General features: G+C 69.1%; 5 protein-coding genes across 5 annotated transcripts in view; 3 read left to right on the top strand and 2 right to left on the bottom strand.

Moving 5' to 3' along the window:
- Positions 1–1252: 1252 nt before the first annotated feature.
- On the bottom strand, positions 1253–4356 carry CHLNCDRAFT_143202 (hypothetical protein; the record flags this gene model as incomplete). Its single annotated transcript, XM_005849851.1, has 12 exons — positions 1253–1396; positions 1539–1654; positions 1872–1929; positions 2087–2164; positions 2307–2381; positions 2507–2570; positions 2735–2853; positions 2992–3052; positions 3191–3279; positions 3462–3586; positions 3725–4052; positions 4273–4356. 12 exons carry the CDS (start codon positions 4354–4356, stop codon positions 1253–1255), a joined length of 1341 nt encoding a protein of 446 aa, XP_005849913.1.
- A 540-nt stretch (positions 4357–4896) lies between these two features.
- On the top strand, positions 4897–7101 carry CHLNCDRAFT_143203 (hypothetical protein; the record flags this gene model as incomplete). Its single annotated transcript, XM_005849600.1, has 6 exons — positions 4897–5016; positions 5186–5721; positions 5789–5875; positions 6171–6257; positions 6488–6667; positions 6810–7101. The coding sequence occupies 6 exons, from the start codon at positions 4897–4899 to the stop codon at positions 7099–7101; spliced, it is 1302 nt and encodes a 433-aa protein (XP_005849662.1).
- Positions 7102–8164: 1063 nt separating this feature from the next.
- On the top strand, positions 8165–9554 carry CHLNCDRAFT_21255 (hypothetical protein; the record flags this gene model as incomplete). Its single annotated transcript, XM_005849601.1, has 5 exons — positions 8165–8502; positions 8600–8717; positions 8826–8930; positions 9030–9060; positions 9148–9554. The coding sequence occupies 5 exons, from the start codon at positions 8165–8167 to the stop codon at positions 9552–9554; spliced, it is 999 nt and encodes a 332-aa protein (XP_005849663.1).
- Positions 9555–10095: 541 nt separating this feature from the next.
- On the top strand, positions 10096–11929 carry CHLNCDRAFT_143206 (hypothetical protein; the record flags this gene model as incomplete). Its single annotated transcript, XM_005849602.1, has 6 exons — positions 10096–10381; positions 10524–10853; positions 10999–11128; positions 11341–11446; positions 11611–11661; positions 11816–11929. 6 exons carry the CDS (start codon positions 10096–10098, stop codon positions 11927–11929), a joined length of 1017 nt encoding a protein of 338 aa, XP_005849664.1.
- A 429-nt stretch (positions 11930–12358) lies between these two features.
- The window catches only part of CHLNCDRAFT_51116 (hypothetical protein), a gene marked incomplete at both ends in the record, with an annotated part of 16353 nt that continues 11282 nt past the window's right edge, over positions 12359–17429 (bottom strand). Inside the window, 12 exons of the mRNA XM_005849852.1 lie at positions 12359–12556; positions 12780–12940; positions 13222–13824; positions 14004–14442; positions 14714–14896; positions 15198–15342; positions 15605–15741; positions 15944–16003; positions 16240–16448; positions 16599–16736; positions 16958–17098; positions 17273–17386. Coding sequence (XP_005849914.1) covers positions 12359–12556; positions 12780–12940; positions 13222–13824; positions 14004–14442; positions 14714–14896; positions 15198–15342; positions 15605–15741; positions 15944–16003; positions 16240–16448; positions 16599–16736; positions 16958–17098; positions 17273–17386 — 2528 coding nt within the window. The remainder of the gene's footprint in view (positions 12557–12779; positions 12941–13221; positions 13825–14003; positions 14443–14713; positions 14897–15197; positions 15343–15604; positions 15742–15943; positions 16004–16239; positions 16449–16598; positions 16737–16957; positions 17099–17272; positions 17387–17429) is intronic.

The following is a 17429-nucleotide window of genomic DNA, read 5'->3' on the forward strand; positions in this document are numbered from 1 at the left end:
GTCGCAGAGGGGGTGGCCGGGCACCAACGGGGCACACGGGGGCTCATACAACGGGCCGGGAGCCGGCACCGGCCCGAGGGGGTGTTCGCCGGACTAGCCGAGCCGCGGGCGCCGCAGGGCCCGGGGCACCCCTCCACGCACCATCAGGAGGCCATCTCGAGTGCGGGCAGTTGCAGAATGGGCGGCTGGCGGGCCAAGCGAGCCGGCGATGCTGCGGTCGCCCTCGTCCTGCGTCCCCAAGGCAGGGTGTTGCTCAAGAAGGGCCCCAGAGGAGCGGGAGGGGGGCGCGGGGCCCGGCCGCGCCGGGGGACTCGAGCAAGGAACGATGAACAACGACGGTGTGTGTGTGTGTGTGTTACAGGGATTGGGCACATTAATGTGCTGGGGCCGAACCCACTAACCCTGCCGGCTGTCCAGAGCGAGGAAAATCTGGCCGCCGATGGCATCCCGGGGAGGCTCCGTCTTGCAAGCGCCATGCCGGTCTGCCGGGCAGCCGTCCGCCGCCCAGATGCCGCCACGAAGGTGCCGTGAGGCAAAGTCCCAGCTAGTGTCCCGGCTGGGGTTCGAACTCGTGCCTGTGGTATCACCCACCGGCACTCATCCAGCTCCTTATTTAACGTCGCGGCCAACGACGGGCCGCCCGGCTGGGGTTGCTGAAAATACACTACATATTTAACAAATATTTGGTACTTCACCGACGGCTCCGTAGTTTAATGGTAGAACGTTTGACTCCAGATCAAACGGTTGCAGGTTCGATTCCTGTCGGGGTCAGATCACTTTTGGCACCCCCTGCCCCCTCCCCCGTCCCGATTCCTGTCGGGGTCAGATCACTTTTGGCAACCCTCCCCCGCCCCCATTCTTGTCGGGGTCATCAGACTTTTGGCACCCCCTCACCCGCACCCCCGCCCCAATTCCTGTCGGGGTCATCACACTTTTGGCAACCCCTGCCCCCTCCCCCGCCCCCATTCTTGTCGGGGTCATCACACTTTTGGCACCTTCTGCCCCTCCCCCGCCCCGATTCCTGTCGGGGTCACTTTTGGCACCCCTCTTGGCACCCCACACCCTCCCCGCTGCTGCCACCACCTCTATTCTCTCACACTCCCTATTCCCCCTCTTTCTTGCCTCTTCAGCGCAGCCAGCCATGGTCAATCTCGATCTGCCCGCTAGTGGATGTTACAGTGCACCACACAAGGAGGAGGGACCACCCAACCTGCTGCGCTGGAAAGCGGTGTGCGTGGCGTCTGCACATTCCCTAGATGCCCGCCGAGGTAGCATCGATGTCGGAGTAGTCGAAGCCCATCATCTTAGCAGGCGGCACCTGCACAAACACGCGTTGCCCCACGCCCAGGTCGTACACCTCCTCGTCCACCTTGCGAGACACCGTCAGGTCCACGTCCTGCACCAGAGAACAAGGCAGATCATTGGTCAAACCGCAACGACTGGCCTGCCAGCACCACACCCACCTGAGCTGTGCCGATGGCAACAAGCAACATCATGCTGCATTGGGGGAGATGGCATGTCTGGCTGCCCCCACTCACCACGTCGTCATCAAAGCGCAGGTAGTAGCGCACCGACTTGCCCAGGTTCGCCTTGTCGTGCACGGTGGCGGGGGCACACGACTGGCATTCCTCAAAGTTGGTGCGCAACCGGATGTCTGCAGAAGGACGGGCAAGCGAGCCAGGGGTTGGATAGGGCATGAACCTATCTAGCCAGAAGTCTGTTGTGGCCAAGGAATGCTACTCTGGTCATGTTTGCCCCCTGCCCAAGGTCTGCTCACTCGGGCTATCATAGCAGGGTGACTGTAACACAGAGGACCGCTGACCAAGAGCAGCAGCAGCAACAGCAGGGTTCCCTTTGGTGCAACAGCTCACCCGAGGGGCGGACCATTACGAAAGGCTTGTCGGTGTGGAAGCCCATCTTGCGAACAAGCTGCACGGGGGGAACCAAGGGAGACAAGGCAGCAGCGAGGAGGAGCCGTGAGCGCATTTAAATCAACAGCAAGAGCGAGAGGGCCTTGGCCGCACGGCTGCTTTTGCAGCCTGAACGCACATCGAAACAGACAAACTCTCTCTCGCCACCCTCCCACCTGGCAGGAGGCAGGCACGTGGCTCACGTCCCCGACAAAGTTCATCACAAACGGAGACATCGGCTCCTTGGCCACCTCCTGCCACAGGGCACAACACGAGGGCGGAAGGGGGGGCAACACTCAGGCTGGCAGCAGCGGCAGTGGACTGCAAGGGCTGTTGACAAGCTAGTGCATCTGCCCCGAGGGCTGTTAAGAAGCCAGCGCATCTGTCCACACACACCTCGGGCGTGCCATGCTGCTCGATGGCGCCCTTGTTGAAGATGACCACGTGGTCGGCAATGTCCCACGCCTCCTCCTACATAGGCATGGCGAGTGGTGGCGGGATGGTGGTGGTGGTGGTGGGGCACAGCGGCACAGCAAAGGGCTGCTGATGCGCGATGCCATGCCAGCTAGCCACCCACCCACCCACCCACCACCCACCTGGTCATGCGTGACGATGATGGTGGTGACGCCAACGCGCCGCACAATGTCACGCAGGCCGTGCCTGCAGCGAGGGTAACCAGCCGGCAGCGCAGGGCGGCTCAAGCGCAGGCCAAGTTGGGGGGGCAAGGTGCATGGTGTGAGGGCTTCAAGGCAGGAGAGGCACCTGCAATGGTGCAGGCAAAGGTAGGCAGCAGCAGCAGCAGCAGCACGCAGCAGCAGGCGCACCGCAGCGACTTGCGGACCACCGGGTCCAGCGCCCCAAAGGGCTCGTCTAGCAGCAGCAGGCGCGGGTTGCAGGCCAAGGCGCGCGCCACCGCCACGCGCTGCTTCTGGCCTCCAGACAGCTGCAGGCGGGCAGGCGGGCGGCGGCGCAGCGGTGGGGCTCAGCTCGGCGGTAACAACATGGCAGGAAACAACAAGGCGGGGCCACCAGGCTGATATCTGGCATCGATGCAGAAGGGCCCAGAGCGTGCATGCCCCACCTGCGGCGGGTACCGTCCGCCCAGCCCTTCCAGCTCCGTCAGCTGCAGCAGCTCCTCCACCCTGCGCCTCACATACACATGGCATCACCATCACACACCGGCTGCCAGCCAGCCTGTGCTGGCAGCCCGCAATGACCGGCCCCAAAGCATGCGCAGCTGCCAGCCACCGCAGGGCCCGAGCCTGCCCCTGCCGCCTCACTTGGCCTCCAGGTCCAGCCCCATCTTGCGCATGCGCGGCCCAAACGTGATGTTGTCGGCCACAGTCATGTGCTTGAACAGCGCATAGCCCTGCGGCAGGGGCGGGGCCGGGAGCGGCGGGGGCTGTCGAGCAGAAGCGCCGCATCCGGCGCGAGAGGGCCGCGGGCAGCTGGCGCTGCTCGTCCTGCCGGACCCGATGCAGCGGCGCTGCCGCTGCCTTGCTCCTCCTTGCGGGCAGCCAGGGGAGAGGCAGGAGCCCCGGACAGCCGCACCTGGAAGACAAAGCCGAGGTCCCGGTCTGGCACCGACCGCCCCGTGATGTCCTCCCCGTCAAAAAACACCCGCCCCGCGGTCGGCTCCTCCAGCCCCGCTATCAGCCGCAGCAGCGTGGTCTTGCCTGCAGGCAGGCGGCAGGAGTTGGGGCGGGTGGGGAAGGCTGGGGCGGAATGGCCGGCCTCGCCAGCCACGGCGCTGCCGGCCGATTTCAGCCGCGCAGCCAAGCATCCCGTCGCCGCCCTCAGGCCCGCGGCCGCACCTGAGCCGGAGGGCCCCAGCAGCGCTGTGATCGTGCCTGGCTCCATGTCCACGCTGGCGCCGTTGACCGCTTTGAACAGCCCCCGCCGCGTCTCAAAGTGCTTCACCATATCCTGCACCACGACCTTGGCGCCCCGCACTTTCAGCGCCGGCGCGGCGCCCCTGCCAGACGTGGACGGCTGCCCGCCATTCTCGCTGCTGCCGGGCTGCTGCTGCTGCTGCTGCTGCTCCTCGAGCGAGGCGGCTTCGGCCGCTGCCACCAGGGGGGCGGCGCGCCGGTGGCGTGGCTGCGGCCGCTGCGCCGGCAAGAGCTGCTGCTGGCCGTGATGCTGCAGCAGCAGGGTGGGGGGAACCGCCGGCGCCGCGCAATGAAGGCCACAATGCAGGCGCGCAGAACTAAGCCAGCAGAACAGCAGCACCTCGCTGCCGTTGCAGGCGGCAGGCGACGGCGCTTCCGGCGTTGCCCCCTGCTGCGGCCTGTGCTGCAGTGTCGCCCGTGCTGCGGCCTCTGCTGCAAGTAGCGCGCTGTACTGCAGCCGCAGCGCTTACCTGCGGGTCCACAGCTCGCCCTGGGAAAGCAGATGGCAACCGCACACCAGCATGGAGGCTGCTGCACCGTGCTGCAGCCGACATGCCAGGCCGCTCTACTGAAAACCAACTGGGACCGCCTGCCTGACTCTCGGCGGCAAGGGCTGCGCGCACACTACGCAAGTGGCGTCACAAACAGCGCGCTGCGCCTATTCAATGAGGTAAAGTCGTTCAGCAGCACTCTTCTCCTTCTGGCTCCTGCAACCTCCTGTTTTGCAGGCACCCAACTCAGGTGGAAGGAAGGGGAATGGCTCTCGAGTGGCGGGCTCGCCCAATTGAGCTTGTTTTTGATCGGTGGCATCTGTGATCGCATCCTGGCTGGTTTCAGGGGTGGTGTGCAAGAATTTGTGTGCGGGGCCTGGGATGGGGAATTGTTGCGCCTGTCCAGCAGCAGCGAGGGATGCGCAGGAGACCGTGCGAGAGAATGGGGTCGATCAGCAGCAGCCAGCCAACCACCGGGACCAGCGGCAGGCGGCCGTCCCGCCGCTCGTCTTGGCGGCAGGCGGCGGCAGCAGCCCGCCAGACGACCCCACGCTGCTGCTGTCGCACCGGTCCATGGGATGGTACAGCGCAGTAGACGGCGGGATGAGCGATGCCGAGGATGAGTGGCACGATGCGCTGTCGGAAATCGACCTGGCCGAGGCGCTGCAGGGGTGGGAGGAGGAGGGCCGGTGGCACGACGAGAGCGTGGATGAGGCCATCCAGGTGCCCTTCTGCTGCCGATGGCTGCTGGCGCTGGCCGGCCTGCTCCCTCCCTGGCATCCACGCCTGCCCTGCTTTGCATTGCAACGCCCGTTGATGTGGTGGCGAGTTGCCATGTTGTGGAGCAGCCACCCGCCTGCCTGCCCGCCTGCCTGCCTCCCCCCCTACGCAGGTGCTGAAAGCGCACGGCCACCTGCTGCCAGCCGACCTGGAGGCGGCGGCCAAGCAGGACATGGCGGCGGAGCAGCTGGCGGCGGTGCTGGAGGGCGCGCCGCGGGTGACCGTGGCGGCGGTGCCGGCCCTCAAGCTGAAGCGCTCGCGGTCGCAGCACCTGCGCTCCTCGCTGGACGCGCCCGGCGCCCGGCAGCTCCTGCAGCAGGCTGCGCAGCTGGCGGCGGACGGCCGCGTGCTGGGGGCGGCCGCCACGCTGCACCAGCTCGCCGAGCTGGTGGGCGGCAGCGTGGAGGAGCTGGCGGCGCTGCCCGACGACGCGCTGGCCGCGGCGACGCCAGCTGGCGCCAGCCTGGACGTGGCACGCGTGCTGGCGGACGCCTCGGCCGCCCGGGAGGCGCTGCGGGCACTGGAGGACCACAAGGGGTGGATGGTGTCCCGCGACGACGCGCTCAAGGTCCACTACCGCCACCAGCGCGGCACCACGGTGCACAGGCAAGCCGCCGGCCGCGCCCGCCCGCCGCGTGCTGCCGCGCGGTGGCGGGGCGCTGCCTGCCCCTGCGTGCCAGTCGTCGTTGATGTTAAGCCCCCCCCCTGCCTGCAGCCTCAAGTTCTCCGCCGTGTTTGCCCACCCGCTGGAGCACCTGCTGGCGCTGGCGCACGAGTTCGACCTGGTGGTCACGTGGAACAAGTGAGGGCAGGCTGGCAGGTGGAACAAGTGGGAGCAGCGGGGCGGTGCTGGCAGGGAGGGCAGCAGGCTGCCCCGGGTGGGGTACGTTCCTGGCGGGGAGGGGTAGGGGCAGGCTGGGTGGCGTTAAGGGGACACCACAGCCGCCGCAGCTCCCTCCCCTGCCCTGCCCACCATCACGCATGCCACTTGCCACCGGTATGGCCCCGTCTCCTGGCCTGCCCCTGCCCCACTCCCTGCCTGCCTGCCCGCCTGCCTGCCTGCCTGCCTGCCTGCCTGCCTGCCTGCCCGCCCGCAGGTTCAGCCTGGCCAGCATCATGCTTGCCGAGCCCTCCATCTTTGAGTCGTACCTGTATGGGGCGCAGTGGATGATGAAGCCGTTCAAGTGAGGGAGGGAGTGTGTGGGTGGGTGGGGGAGAGGTTGGCATTCGCCTGCACGGCTGGATCAAGCCTGGGAGGGAGAGCCTTCCAATGGCTGTTTTTTGTGTGTTGCTGGGGTACTGGGCAGCCTCCCAGCGTAGCGCTGGGCTTGGTGCTCCGAGGAGCATCCGTGCCAGCCAGCCCCGCCTGCCAGCCAGCCGACTGGCCCCGCCGTGCCGCCCGCCGCGGCTGCAGGAACATGCAGGCGCTGCTGCGGGCGCGCGGGTTTGACCTGGCGCAGGAGCACCGCTGCCTGCTGGTCAGCATAGGGGACTGCTCGCCGGAGGAGCTGCCGCAGGGGCATGTGCCGCTACCCAAGGAGTGGGCCAAGCGCAAGCTCATCAACTTCCTGGCGGGATCCTGCCTCAAGCTCAGGTGGGGGGGCAGCCTGGGCGTGTGGCATGGCTTGGCACCTGCGGCCCGGTCCCAGGGTGGTGGGCTGGCCATCGGCCACCCTGCAAAGCCAGGCTGCTCGGCCGACCGCCGCCGCCTCGCCGCGCGCGCCTCCCGCCTGCAGGCCGCTGGCGCCGTCTGCCGACGGCGCGCCGCGCACCGAGGGCAGCCTGCTGATCCATTTGGACCCCCACATCCCCTTCATCCCCGCCTTCCTCCTGAACTTTGTGCTGGGCGTGCTGGCGCCCTACATCTTCAACCAGATGAAGAAAGTGCTGGACGGCTCGTTTGCCGACCCGCAGGGCGAGTACAGCCGCCGCATCGCGGCGCAGCCCCAGCTGTACGGCCTGGTGCGCCGCCGCATGGCCGAGTACGAGGGGGAGCTGGAGGCGGAGGCGGAGGCGGAGGTGTTGTGACGGCGCGCCCGCACAGCCAGCTGCCCGCCCTGGCTGCCCCTCTGCCTTTCCCCCGGCCGCCCCAGCACAGCCCCGGGCTCTTGGCCGCCCGCTCCGCTGCCGCCGCTTGTGAATGCCAATAACCACCGTGACCAGCCCCGCCTCGGGGGCACCGTTGACTTCCTCCACTGCTGCTACATTCATCTGCCCTCTGTTGTGCTCCCCACCTTTACCATTTCAACACCACCAATTTTCAGTGACCACACCAGCTTGCTTCGTTCGCATACGCATCATCTCTTTCTTCAAAAGAACTCTGTAAATTGCCTCAGCTACTCAGCGTGTGACACCCCTTTGTGCTTGTAACTGCTGCCAACCGCACGCCGCCGCTGTGGACCAGGCTGGAGCGGCGCCAGCAGGTTCATTGCTGGTGGCTGGGCGCTTCCAAGGAGATGGCCACCATTGCAACAGCTTGGCCGCTGCTGCCGCCACAGCCTGAAACTTGACATCAACAATGCCTGGGCTCCCCCCTGCACTGCCAGAACTGCTGGCATGATTGCCATCTGTAGCGTCCAACTTGGTGCTGAGCGTGCGGTACAATTAGTTCCATGCCGACAGCGGTAAGCCTGTTCTTGTTCTGTGAAGTGCTGCCCAGCACCATGCGCTGGTCACGTGAGCTTGGAGCATTGCTGAGTGGCCCATGATCACGTTTGAGCCCCCAGGGTGTGCCTCAGATCAACGCAGGTGTCCACCCCTGGTTTTGTGGCGGGGCCATGCTGTGCCCTGCTGCGCCAGTCAGCGAAAATGGGACAGGCGGCCCTCACCCGTGTGCACTGCTATTTCAAGCCCCACCTCGTCCTGATCGCCGCAAGGGATTTCCCGGGAACTTTCCGACACAACGGGGCGGGGGCCGCCCCGTGGCCCCCTGCACTGCTTGAGATTGTCGATTCTTTGCCGGTACATGCTGATGCGACGGCTCCAAGCCATCAGGGGCGGCGGGGCGGCGGCCGCCGCCGCCTCCCGCCTCCTCACCACAGCGGCCGCCCAGGCGCCGCGCTACATGCCCTCCCTCCAGCAGTTTGCTGCCATGGAGGCCCTAGCTGCAGGCATACTGCAGGGCAGTCGGCGGGCTGTCAGCCAGGGCATCAGCCTGGTGGAGAGCTCACGTTTAGATCATCAGCTGCTGGCCGCCAAGCTGGTCCGCGCTTTGCGGCGGGAGCGGCGGGAGGCGGCAGCACAGAGTGGTGGCCCCGAGCCGTTTCGCATAGGAGTCAGCGGCCCGCCGGGGGCCGGCAAGAGCTCGCTTATAGAGGCGCTTGGGGTCGAGCTGCTGCGAGCTGGGGAGCGGGTGGCGGTGCTGGCGATCGACCCCAGCTCCGAATCCAGCGGCGGCGCCATCCTGGGGGACAAGACGCGTATGCCGCGGTAAGGCCCAGCAGCTGAGCTTGATATTGTGATTGCATCCCATCCCCTCGGCTTGCCGCTTCATGAGCAGAGGAGGTGCCCGCCGCCTGCTCCGCAGCCTGAGCGCCAGCGCCGATGCCTACGTGCGTCCCAGCCCCGCCAGGGGCACCCTGGGCGGCGTGGCGCGCTCCACGGTTGATGCAATATCGATATGCGAGGCGGCTGGCTACAGCAAGGTGGGCGAGCTGTCTGCAGCTGGCTGGCAGGCAGGCCGCTCTGAATGGCGCAGCTGCATGCCGCAAGCCACTATACAGAGCTGCGCGCCTCGCCGCGGTCTTACGCAGGTGTTGGTGGAGACTGTGGGTGTCGGCCAGAGCGAGACAGCGGTGCAGGACCTGGTGGACGTGTTTGTGCTGGTGCTCCCGCCGGTTGGAGGCGACGAGCTGCAGGTGCACACAACAAACAGCACCCGATAGCTACCCTGTGGAGCATTCATCAACCCCATCCTCCGTGGCCTTCATTGCTCTTCTCATTGTCGCGGCCTGCAGGTCGTCAAACGTGGGATTCAGGAGCTGGCAGGTGCGCGGGTGCTGCTGGCCCCCCTGACCACGTGTGCCTCTGCCTGCCCTCACCCAGCCTCCCTTCTCACCTTGAATCGGCATGCAGACATTGTGGTGATCAACAAGGCTGACGGCGCCACCAAGGCTGCGGCAGCACGGGCCGCCGCTGCGTTCAAGAGCACCGCGTACTTCCACCGCCAGCGGCGGCGCAGCTGGCAGCCCACTGTGCTGACCTGCAGCGCACACTCTGGGCTCAACATCGACAAGCTGCAGCACCAGCTTGCCGACTATCAGGCGGCCATGGTGCACAGCGGCGAGCTGGCGCAGGTGCGGCAGCATCAGCACCGACGAGTGGCTTGGACGGCGGCAGAGGAGGCGGTGCTGGATTCGTTCAGGCAGAACGAAAACGTGAAGTGGTTGCTGGCGCGCCTGATGCCCGACATTTCCACCGGGGAGCTGGGGCCCCGTGCTGCTGCAGAACTGCTGGCCGCATATCATGCCATGTACGACTAAGCAGGCCGGCCCATCCATCCTAGCGCCACCTATTTCTTCGCCAATTCTTGTTTTTCTGTTTCATATCTCCATGCTTCAAAGTACTGCTCTGTAAAAACATGTGTCAGGTACTGCCAGGCACTCAGCTGCGCACGTTGTGTCGCAGCGCCAGCCTGCCGCCCGCAGCGCCAACGAGGTCGCTGCGACCGCTGCGAACCGGCATGCACTGATCATCCCTTCAGCCTGGAGCATTGCCGGTTGAGCCCATGCTCACATGTGGGCTCCATGCTGCCTCTCAAGATATCTGTCCACGCTATTGTTGGGTGGTTCGGGCACGGCCATGCTGTGTCCTGCTGCGCCAGTCAGCAACATGGGCCAGGGTGAAAACAGGCGGCCCTCACCCCCGTGCGACTTTCTGACAGCGCGGCGTCACTGCTCACTCAAGCCCCACCTCGTCCTGACCGCCGCGGGGGTTTTCCGGAAACTTTCCGACACAACGGGGCGGGTGCCGCCTCGTAGCTCCTAGCATTGCCTAGGATCGTCACACCTCGCCCGCCCATACATGCTGCTGCGACGGCTCCAAGCCATCAGGGGCGGCGCAGCGGCGGTCGCCGCCGCCTCCCGCCTCTTCTCCACTGCTGCCTCCTCCGCGGTTCGCGGCGGCATCGCGTGCCTGGATGAGCTGCGGACGGTCATCAAGCTGGAGGGCTCCAACCTGATGCCCTTTCTGCAGAGGATCGTGTCTAACGACGTCACGCAGCTGGCGCCCGGCGGGCCGCCGCTGTACGCCTGTGTGCTCACCGCCCAGGGCCGCTTCCTGCACGACCTCTTCCTGCACGCGGTGGAAGGTGGGACCAGCATGCCGGGTCGGGCATCATGCAAGGGCACCTGGACATCAGGGAATACAAGACCGGCCCGGCGAGGCTGCATGCCAGCAGCTGATAGGCCGCTCCGACGCTCCAACGCCTGCCATCCTGCTGTGCCGCACAGGCGCCGACGTGCCCACCGTGCTGGCCGACTGCGACGCCGCGCAGCGCCGCCCGCTCATGGACCTGCTGCAGCACTACTCCCTGCACCACAGTGTCTCCGTCAGCAACGCGGGCAAGGCGTACGCTGTCATGGCAGCCTTTGGCGGCGGCATCGCCGGAGCCAGCTCAGCGCCGGAGCGCGCGTGGGCCGCCGACCCGCGCCTGCCCGCGCTGGGGCGCCGCGCCGTGCTGCCGCGCGGCAGCGCGCCCGCCCCCACCGCCTCGTGGCGTGACTACCGAGCCTGGCGCATGCAGCACGGCGTGGGGGAGGGGGACAGCGAGATGCCTTCTGGTGCGCGTCGCTGCGGCGGGCGGGGTGGCGAGTTGAGAGTCCTGGGGTGCAAGGTGCTGGCTCGTCACAGTAGCCGCCCCTGCAATGGCTTGCCCACCCTGCGCTGTGCATGCTGTGGTTGCGCCGCGCTGCGCCACCCGTGCAGGCGAGGCCAACCCCCTGGAGTGCAACCTGGACGCCCTGCGCGGCCTCTCCTTCGCCAAGGGCTGCTACGTGGGGCAGGAGGGCGTGGCGCGCGTGCACGCCCGCGGCGTGGTGCGCAAGCGCCTCATGCCGTTCAAGCTGGGCGCCGCGCGCGGCTCGGGCTGCATCAGCGCAGGCGAGGCCCGGCATCCCCATCTCTTTCTTTCTACATACTATACATCCAACACATATCCAGGGAGTGGTGCCAAGGGGCCACCCCACCGGGCAATGCGTCCCTCACTGCGCCTGCACCTGCGCCTGCGCCTGCTGCCGCGTGCCGCGCAGTGAGCCTGGACCCGCGCAGCTCCCACGTGTTTGATGTGTACGACGCCGACGAGAGCCTGTCGGCGGTGGGGCGGGTGCGGGTGGTGCAGGGCGGGCTGGGGCTGGCCACCATCCGCCTGCAGCAGGTGAGCCGGGCGCCACGCCCGGCGCCAGCCGCCTGCTGCTGGCCGCGCCTGCAGCCTGGCATCATGCCCCCGCTCGCCCTACCTGCCTGTCTGCTCCATCTACACTGCGAGCAGCTGGCCTGGCGGAGCTGACCCCCCCGCTGGCGCCCTGGACGGGTGTGCAGGCCATGGCCGCCATCCGCGAGGAGAAGCCGCTGCTGGTGGGAGGCCTGGAGGTGGGTGGCAGGGCTGTGTGCGCGTGCGGGCGGCTGCGTGTGCGTGCATGCACATTAGCATGTGGTTTTTGTGTGGGAGGCACGTGCCATGCATATGGGGTGGTGACCTGGCATGCCCTGTGTGGGGGGGGCGGGCGCCGCGGCCTGTGCGCAGGCGGGCAGCGGGTATGCCGAGATCTGGCCCTGGCGCCCCGAGTGGTGGGAGCCCCGCTGGGGCCACGAGGAGGCGGCGGGGGGCGAGGAGGAGGCCCAGCGCAGGGCGGCCTGAGCGCGGCGCACGGCCCTGGGTGCGACTGAGCGCGGCGAGAGCCGCCGACACCCCTCCCTCCCACCCTCCCAACTTAAATGGATGGTCAAAGGAGTGCTGCCTTCTCCAGTGGCTTTCTTCAGCCTGCCACTTGGTTGGGTGCACACGCCCCTGCCTTGTGCTCTGCTCTGTTGTGTTGTCAGCTGCCCACCCTCGGTACGATAGGCGCTCGCCTCCTCGCCATCAACGGATGTTGTTACACGCATGCATGCCCAAGCGGGCAACCATTTTGAACAATGCACACTCTGCTACTGCACACTCTGCTGCTCTCTGTGCCTTTGCTGCATCGCTCTGTAAAAACTGCGTCCTGCCTGCCTAGTTCCACAGCCCTGCAACGCCTCGTCGCCGGTGGCGCGCGGGCCAGTGCAGCCGCAAGCCTCGGGCGCGCGCTCAGCCCCTGCGCCCCCGCCCGCCACCGCCGCCACCGCCGCGGTCTGCGCCGCCCTCTGTGCGCAGCCGCTTGTTCTTGACCACCACCCCCGCCGAGCGCTGCCGCCGCACGTGATCCAGCTGCTTGCGCTTGCCCGCCGCCTTGCGCTGCTGCTTGCGCATCTTGCGCTTGGCGGCGGCCTCGGGGTCCACCAGCGTCTGAGGAGGGAGCGGCAGCGGGAGCAGCGCGAGTGCGACTCAAGCGCAGCGCAATCTCAGCGCAGCACAGCACGGCACAGCACAGCACAGCACAGCACAGCAGTGAAGGGCACAGCGCCCGCCGCCCCAAGCCCCAAGCCGCAAGCCTGCCCCACCAGCCACCGGCAAGCAGCTATTCTGCCCGCCGGCCGGCCGCCTGGCGCCCAGCCACACACACACACACCTGCAGCGCCTCCCTGCGCTTGCGCTCGCCGCGCTGCCGTCGGACCGACTGGCGTGCGGCGTTGTAGGCCGCCAGCATGGCGTCTGCGCCCGCCAGGCCCCGCAAGTGCGCCACCACCTCCTCCGCCAGGCTCACCACCTCTGGCGGGTTGCCGGTGGCGCCTGCGGGGAGAGGAGGCGAGAGGCATAGGCAGGAGGGGAGGGGCAGGAAGCAGAGGAGGAGCTGAAGGAATGGGTGGCTCGGGGGGGGGGGGTGGAGCAGCCGTGCAGGCAGTTGGAGGCAGGGCACAGCTGGGGCGCCGGAGGCGGCACTGGAGGCGCATCGGCTGGCAGCGGCAGCCATGGGCGGTGTGGTGTGGCTTTGGGCGGGGCCCACCACCTCCCCGCCTGGCCTCACCCGAGCCCACCCCACCTGACACTTCACGCGCCCTTCACCCACCCACCTGGCTCCGTGATGCGGTACAGCGGGCGCATGAGCAGCGGCAGGTAGGGCGCCACGCGGGCGGCCCCCAGCCGCGCCGCCGCCGCCGCCACAAAGCGCAGGGCCACGCCGCGCTGCAGCTGCCGCCCGTACGTCTTGTCGTCCGCCAGGCGAGCCATGCGGCGCACCAGCCCCTGCAGGCTCAGCCCGCCGCCCGCCGCCTCCTCAGCCGCGGCCGCCTCGCCGCCAGCCGCCCCCGCGCCCTCGCCATCCTCGCCGTCGCTGCCGCTGCCGTCGGCTGCTGCTGCTGCTGCTTCAGTGCAGTCATCCTGATCCTCCTCCGCCTCCTCCTCCTCCCCCCCTGCACCTTCCTCCTCCTCCTCGCCGCTGCTGCCAACCGCCGCTGCGCCGCCGGCCGCGCCTGCCCCCGCTGCCTCGCCCGCATGCGCCGCCCCGGCGGCCGCCGGGCCGGCGAGCTTGAGCGGCGGCGGCACCCTGCCTGCCGCCTCATCATCTTCGTACATGTGTGTTGCCAGGAAGACGAGGCACTTGACCGCCTGCCCAGCCAGCGCCTCGTCAGCGGCCTCCGAGTCCAGCTGGCGGAAGAAAGAAAGCGCCAGCGTGCCTGCACGAGGTCCCATGGGGGGTGGGGTGCGGGGCACTGAGAAGGGCAGCGCTGCACGTGGCTGCGTGGCATGCGGGGGAGCAGGGGGGCAAGCACTGCAGGCAGAAGGCAGCAGCAGGAGGCTGGCGGCTAGGCATGCAGAAACCGAGGCCCGCTTGCCCGGCCGCCGCCCTGCCCACCTGCCGCGCCGCTGCCCGCTGCCTCCAGCCAGGGCTGCCCCACGGCGGGCGCCGCCAGGCCGCCGCCCACCAGCCTGCCCGCCGCCTTGCGCACCCACTGGTGCCGGTGCAGCAGCAGGCGCTGCGCGGCGGCCCAGCAGCGGCGCGCAGCGGCGCCCGAACCCCATCCCAGCTGCGCCGCCGCCGAGCCCTCCAGCAGGCGCTGCAGCAGCAGCAGGCTGTAGTAAGCCTCCTGCCAGCCGGGCGCTGCCGCCGCAGGCGCCTCGCCGCCGCCGCCGCCGCCACTGCCCGCTTCGCCCGCCGCCGCCTCGCCCGCCGCGTCTGCCGCCGCCGCGTCCGCCGCCGCCCGCGACTCCAGCAGGTTTGCCAGCGGCGGCAGCAGGGGGGGCACGCGCCGCGCAAAGCCGGCCCCTTCCGCCTCCGCCAGCACACCCAGCGCCTGCAGGGGAGGAGCCGGGGGAACAGATCAGCTGTGGGGTGGTGGTGGTGCAGCTGTGGGGTGGTGTGGTCGCCCGCCGCCCATGGCAGGCACGCCAGCCTGGGCGGCAGCGATCCCCTGCCCTGCCGCCGCAGCCTCTCGTAGAGCTGCCTCCGCTGCCGGGCCCGCTGCCGCTGCGCACAGTGCTGCCTCCTCCTGCACGCACACACCTGCCCACCTCGCCCCCAGCGCCCGCCGCCAGGCCCGGGCCCATTCCCCCGCCCCCTCTCACCTGTGCCGCCGCGCGGCTGAGCCGCGCGTCGCCGCCGCCCAGCCACCGCACGCAGTACTGCGCCAGGCGGTCGCGCTGCGGGGTGCCCGCACGCCGCGCCACCACCCCCAGCGCCGCGCCAACCAGCGAGCGGCAGCGAGAGTCTGGGTCGTTCACCAGTCGGGCCACCAGCGGCAGGAAGACCTGGAGGGGAGGGAAGGGCGGCGGGGAGGAGGGTGGGCGCGAGGAGAGGGTGGTGGGGGCGGGCAGGCGGGCAGGTGGGCAGGCGGGCAGGCGGGGCAGGCGGGCAAGCAATCGCTTCCGGCGGCCGGCAGCTGGACGCCGGGGCAGGGGCAGGTCCAACAGCACATGGAGGCGCGCGGGGCTGGGCTCGTTGCCGCTGCCGGGTCGGGCGCCGGCGCGGCTTGCAGGCGGCAGCTCCAGCCCGCCCGTTCCTCCCCGCACACACCCCTCCTCCACACACACACCCCTCCTCCCCGCCCACCATTTCCGCCCACTGCGACACCAGCGGCTGCGGGAACTTGGTGAGCACCACTGTGAGCATGTCCAGGGCCGCCTCCCGACCGCTGGCGTGCTCGTACGACAGGTGGCCAGAAGGAACTGGAGGTGCTCCTGCAGCCGCTTCTCGCCTGCGGTGGGGTGGGGTGGGGCAGGGGGCATGGGGGGTCGTGTGCGGGTGAGGCGGCGCGGCCGGGTGGAGGGCAAACGACGGCGGGGGGTGCGGGGAGGCGAGCGGGCGTGGAGGGGCCCCGCCCCAGGGTGCGGCGCACGGCGCGGGATCCTCTCCGGCATCGCCTGCCCTCCCTCCTCCCCCACAGCAGCAGCACCACCACTAGCAGCGGCACCAGCCCCCACACCAGCAGCACCAGCACCACCACCACCAGCCCCTACACCAGCAGCAGCACCACCACCACCACCAGTACCGCCAGTACGGCCAGCTCACCCAGCGGGTAGTCCAGCAGGAACTGGAGCAGGGCGGAGGAGCAGGCGGAGCGCACGGGCGCCGCCTGGCTGCGCACCATCAGCTCCTGCAGCCGGCGCCGGCGCAGGGGCGGCAGGCAGAGGGTTAGCCATCAGCCGAGCAGGGCCCAGCGCCGACGCGCCCGGCGGCAGGGCTGTTCAGGGCGAGCGCGCTCCCGTGCAGGGCTGTGGCCAGGCGGCCAGGCAGGGAGGCGGGGCGCGTGTGCTGTGTGTGCTGTGTGTGCTGTGTGTGCGGGGGGCGGGCCTCACCTGCACCCGCACCATGAGGTCGTACACCTCGGGCAGCACCAGCTTGCGGGACAGGATGGCCTGCGGGGGTGGGTGGGGTGGGGGACGTTGCGGTGGGTGGAGGAAGGCAGCGGTGGTGGTGGTGGTGGTGGTGGTTGTATGTGTGTGTGTGTGTGTGTGTGTGTGTGTGTGTGTGTGTAAGTCGGCGAGGGAAGAAGGCAGCCGGGGCCTGCCGCTTGTCGGCTGCCTCTCCACGCCACACGCCCCCGTCGCATGCGCAGCCGCAGCCACGGCGCCGCCGCCGCCGCCTCGCGCACCTTGAGCAGGTGGAAGGCGTTCTGCCTGCCCGCGCTTTCCTCCAGGTCCCCAAAAGCCCAGGTCACCAGGAAGCGCAGCTGGCCGGTGCTGGGCTGCCAGCGCTCGCACTGGCGCAGCATGCCGCCCAGCAGCTTGAAGCAGTCCTGGGCGATGGGGTGGCTGGTCTGGGGGCAGCGCTTGAGCAGCTCCGTCACCGCCTTGCCCGCATCTGCGGGCGGGGGAGCGCACGGTGTGTGTGTGGATGGGATCGCAGCCGGCGTCTGCCTGTGCGGCCTCAAGCAATCGCATAGAGGCCGCGTTAGACACGCGGCGGCCAGCGCAGGGCGAGGCAAGCGGGGCGCCGCCGAGCGCCCCACACCTGCCGCCGTCTTCTGCAGCCCGGGCAGCTGGCTCTGCATCAGCAGGCTGAGGGCCTGGAGGGCGGTGGTGACGGAGGGGGCGTGGCGGGAGCGCAGCGCGCGCACCAGCAGCGGCAGCAGAGGGTCCAGAAGCTCGCCTGCATGAGGTGGCAGCGGCGGGGGCACGGCACAGGCTGGCCGCTCATCCCAGGGGGCTCCCCACCCCACATCCCCCGTGCATGCAGGGAAGCTGGCGGCAGCCAGGCCTCCTGGCATGGGCAGCCGCGGCCAGCTTGCTAGTTTTGCCAGCCGGCGCCCTGGCGCAGCAAATAGGCAAAGAAACCGAGGCAGGCAGGCGCTTGTGTCGTCTCGCCCGCACCTGCGCCCGGGCTGCGCGGGTTGATGGTCCCCTTGCGCAGCCCGCCCTGCAGCAGGCTCAGCGCAAACTCCACAAGCAGGTGCTGGTACATGGCCGCCGTGGCCGCGCTGCTGCCGCCATCCCCCTCGCCCTCGCCCTTGCCTGCAGGCAGAAGACGGGCGGGCGCTGGGCGAGGCGAGGCGACACCGCCAGCAACGATCCGCCCCCTGGAGGGGCAGGCAGGCAGGCCTCCGCTCCCTCCCTGCCACCCGTTCCATTGTGCCCGCCGGCAGGGCAGGCCAGAAGGCGTGGCGCAAGGGGAGCAGCGCAGCGCACCGGTGGGCATGGCGGCGCCGGCGGCGGCCTTGGCCTTGCCGCGCGCCGCCTCCTCCGCCGCCAGCCCCGCGTCGGCGGTGGCAAAGAAGAACATGCAGATGTCTTCGGGGGTGGCTGCAGGCAGGCGAAAAGTGGTGGTGGTGTGTGTGGGGGGGGG

Source organism: Chlorella variabilis, assembly GCF_000147415.1.
Source record: "Chlorella variabilis unplaced genomic scaffold CHLNCscaffold_5, whole genome shotgun sequence".
NCBI classification, from domain to species: Eukaryota; Viridiplantae; Chlorophyta; class Trebouxiophyceae; order Chlorellales; family Chlorellaceae; genus Chlorella; species Chlorella variabilis.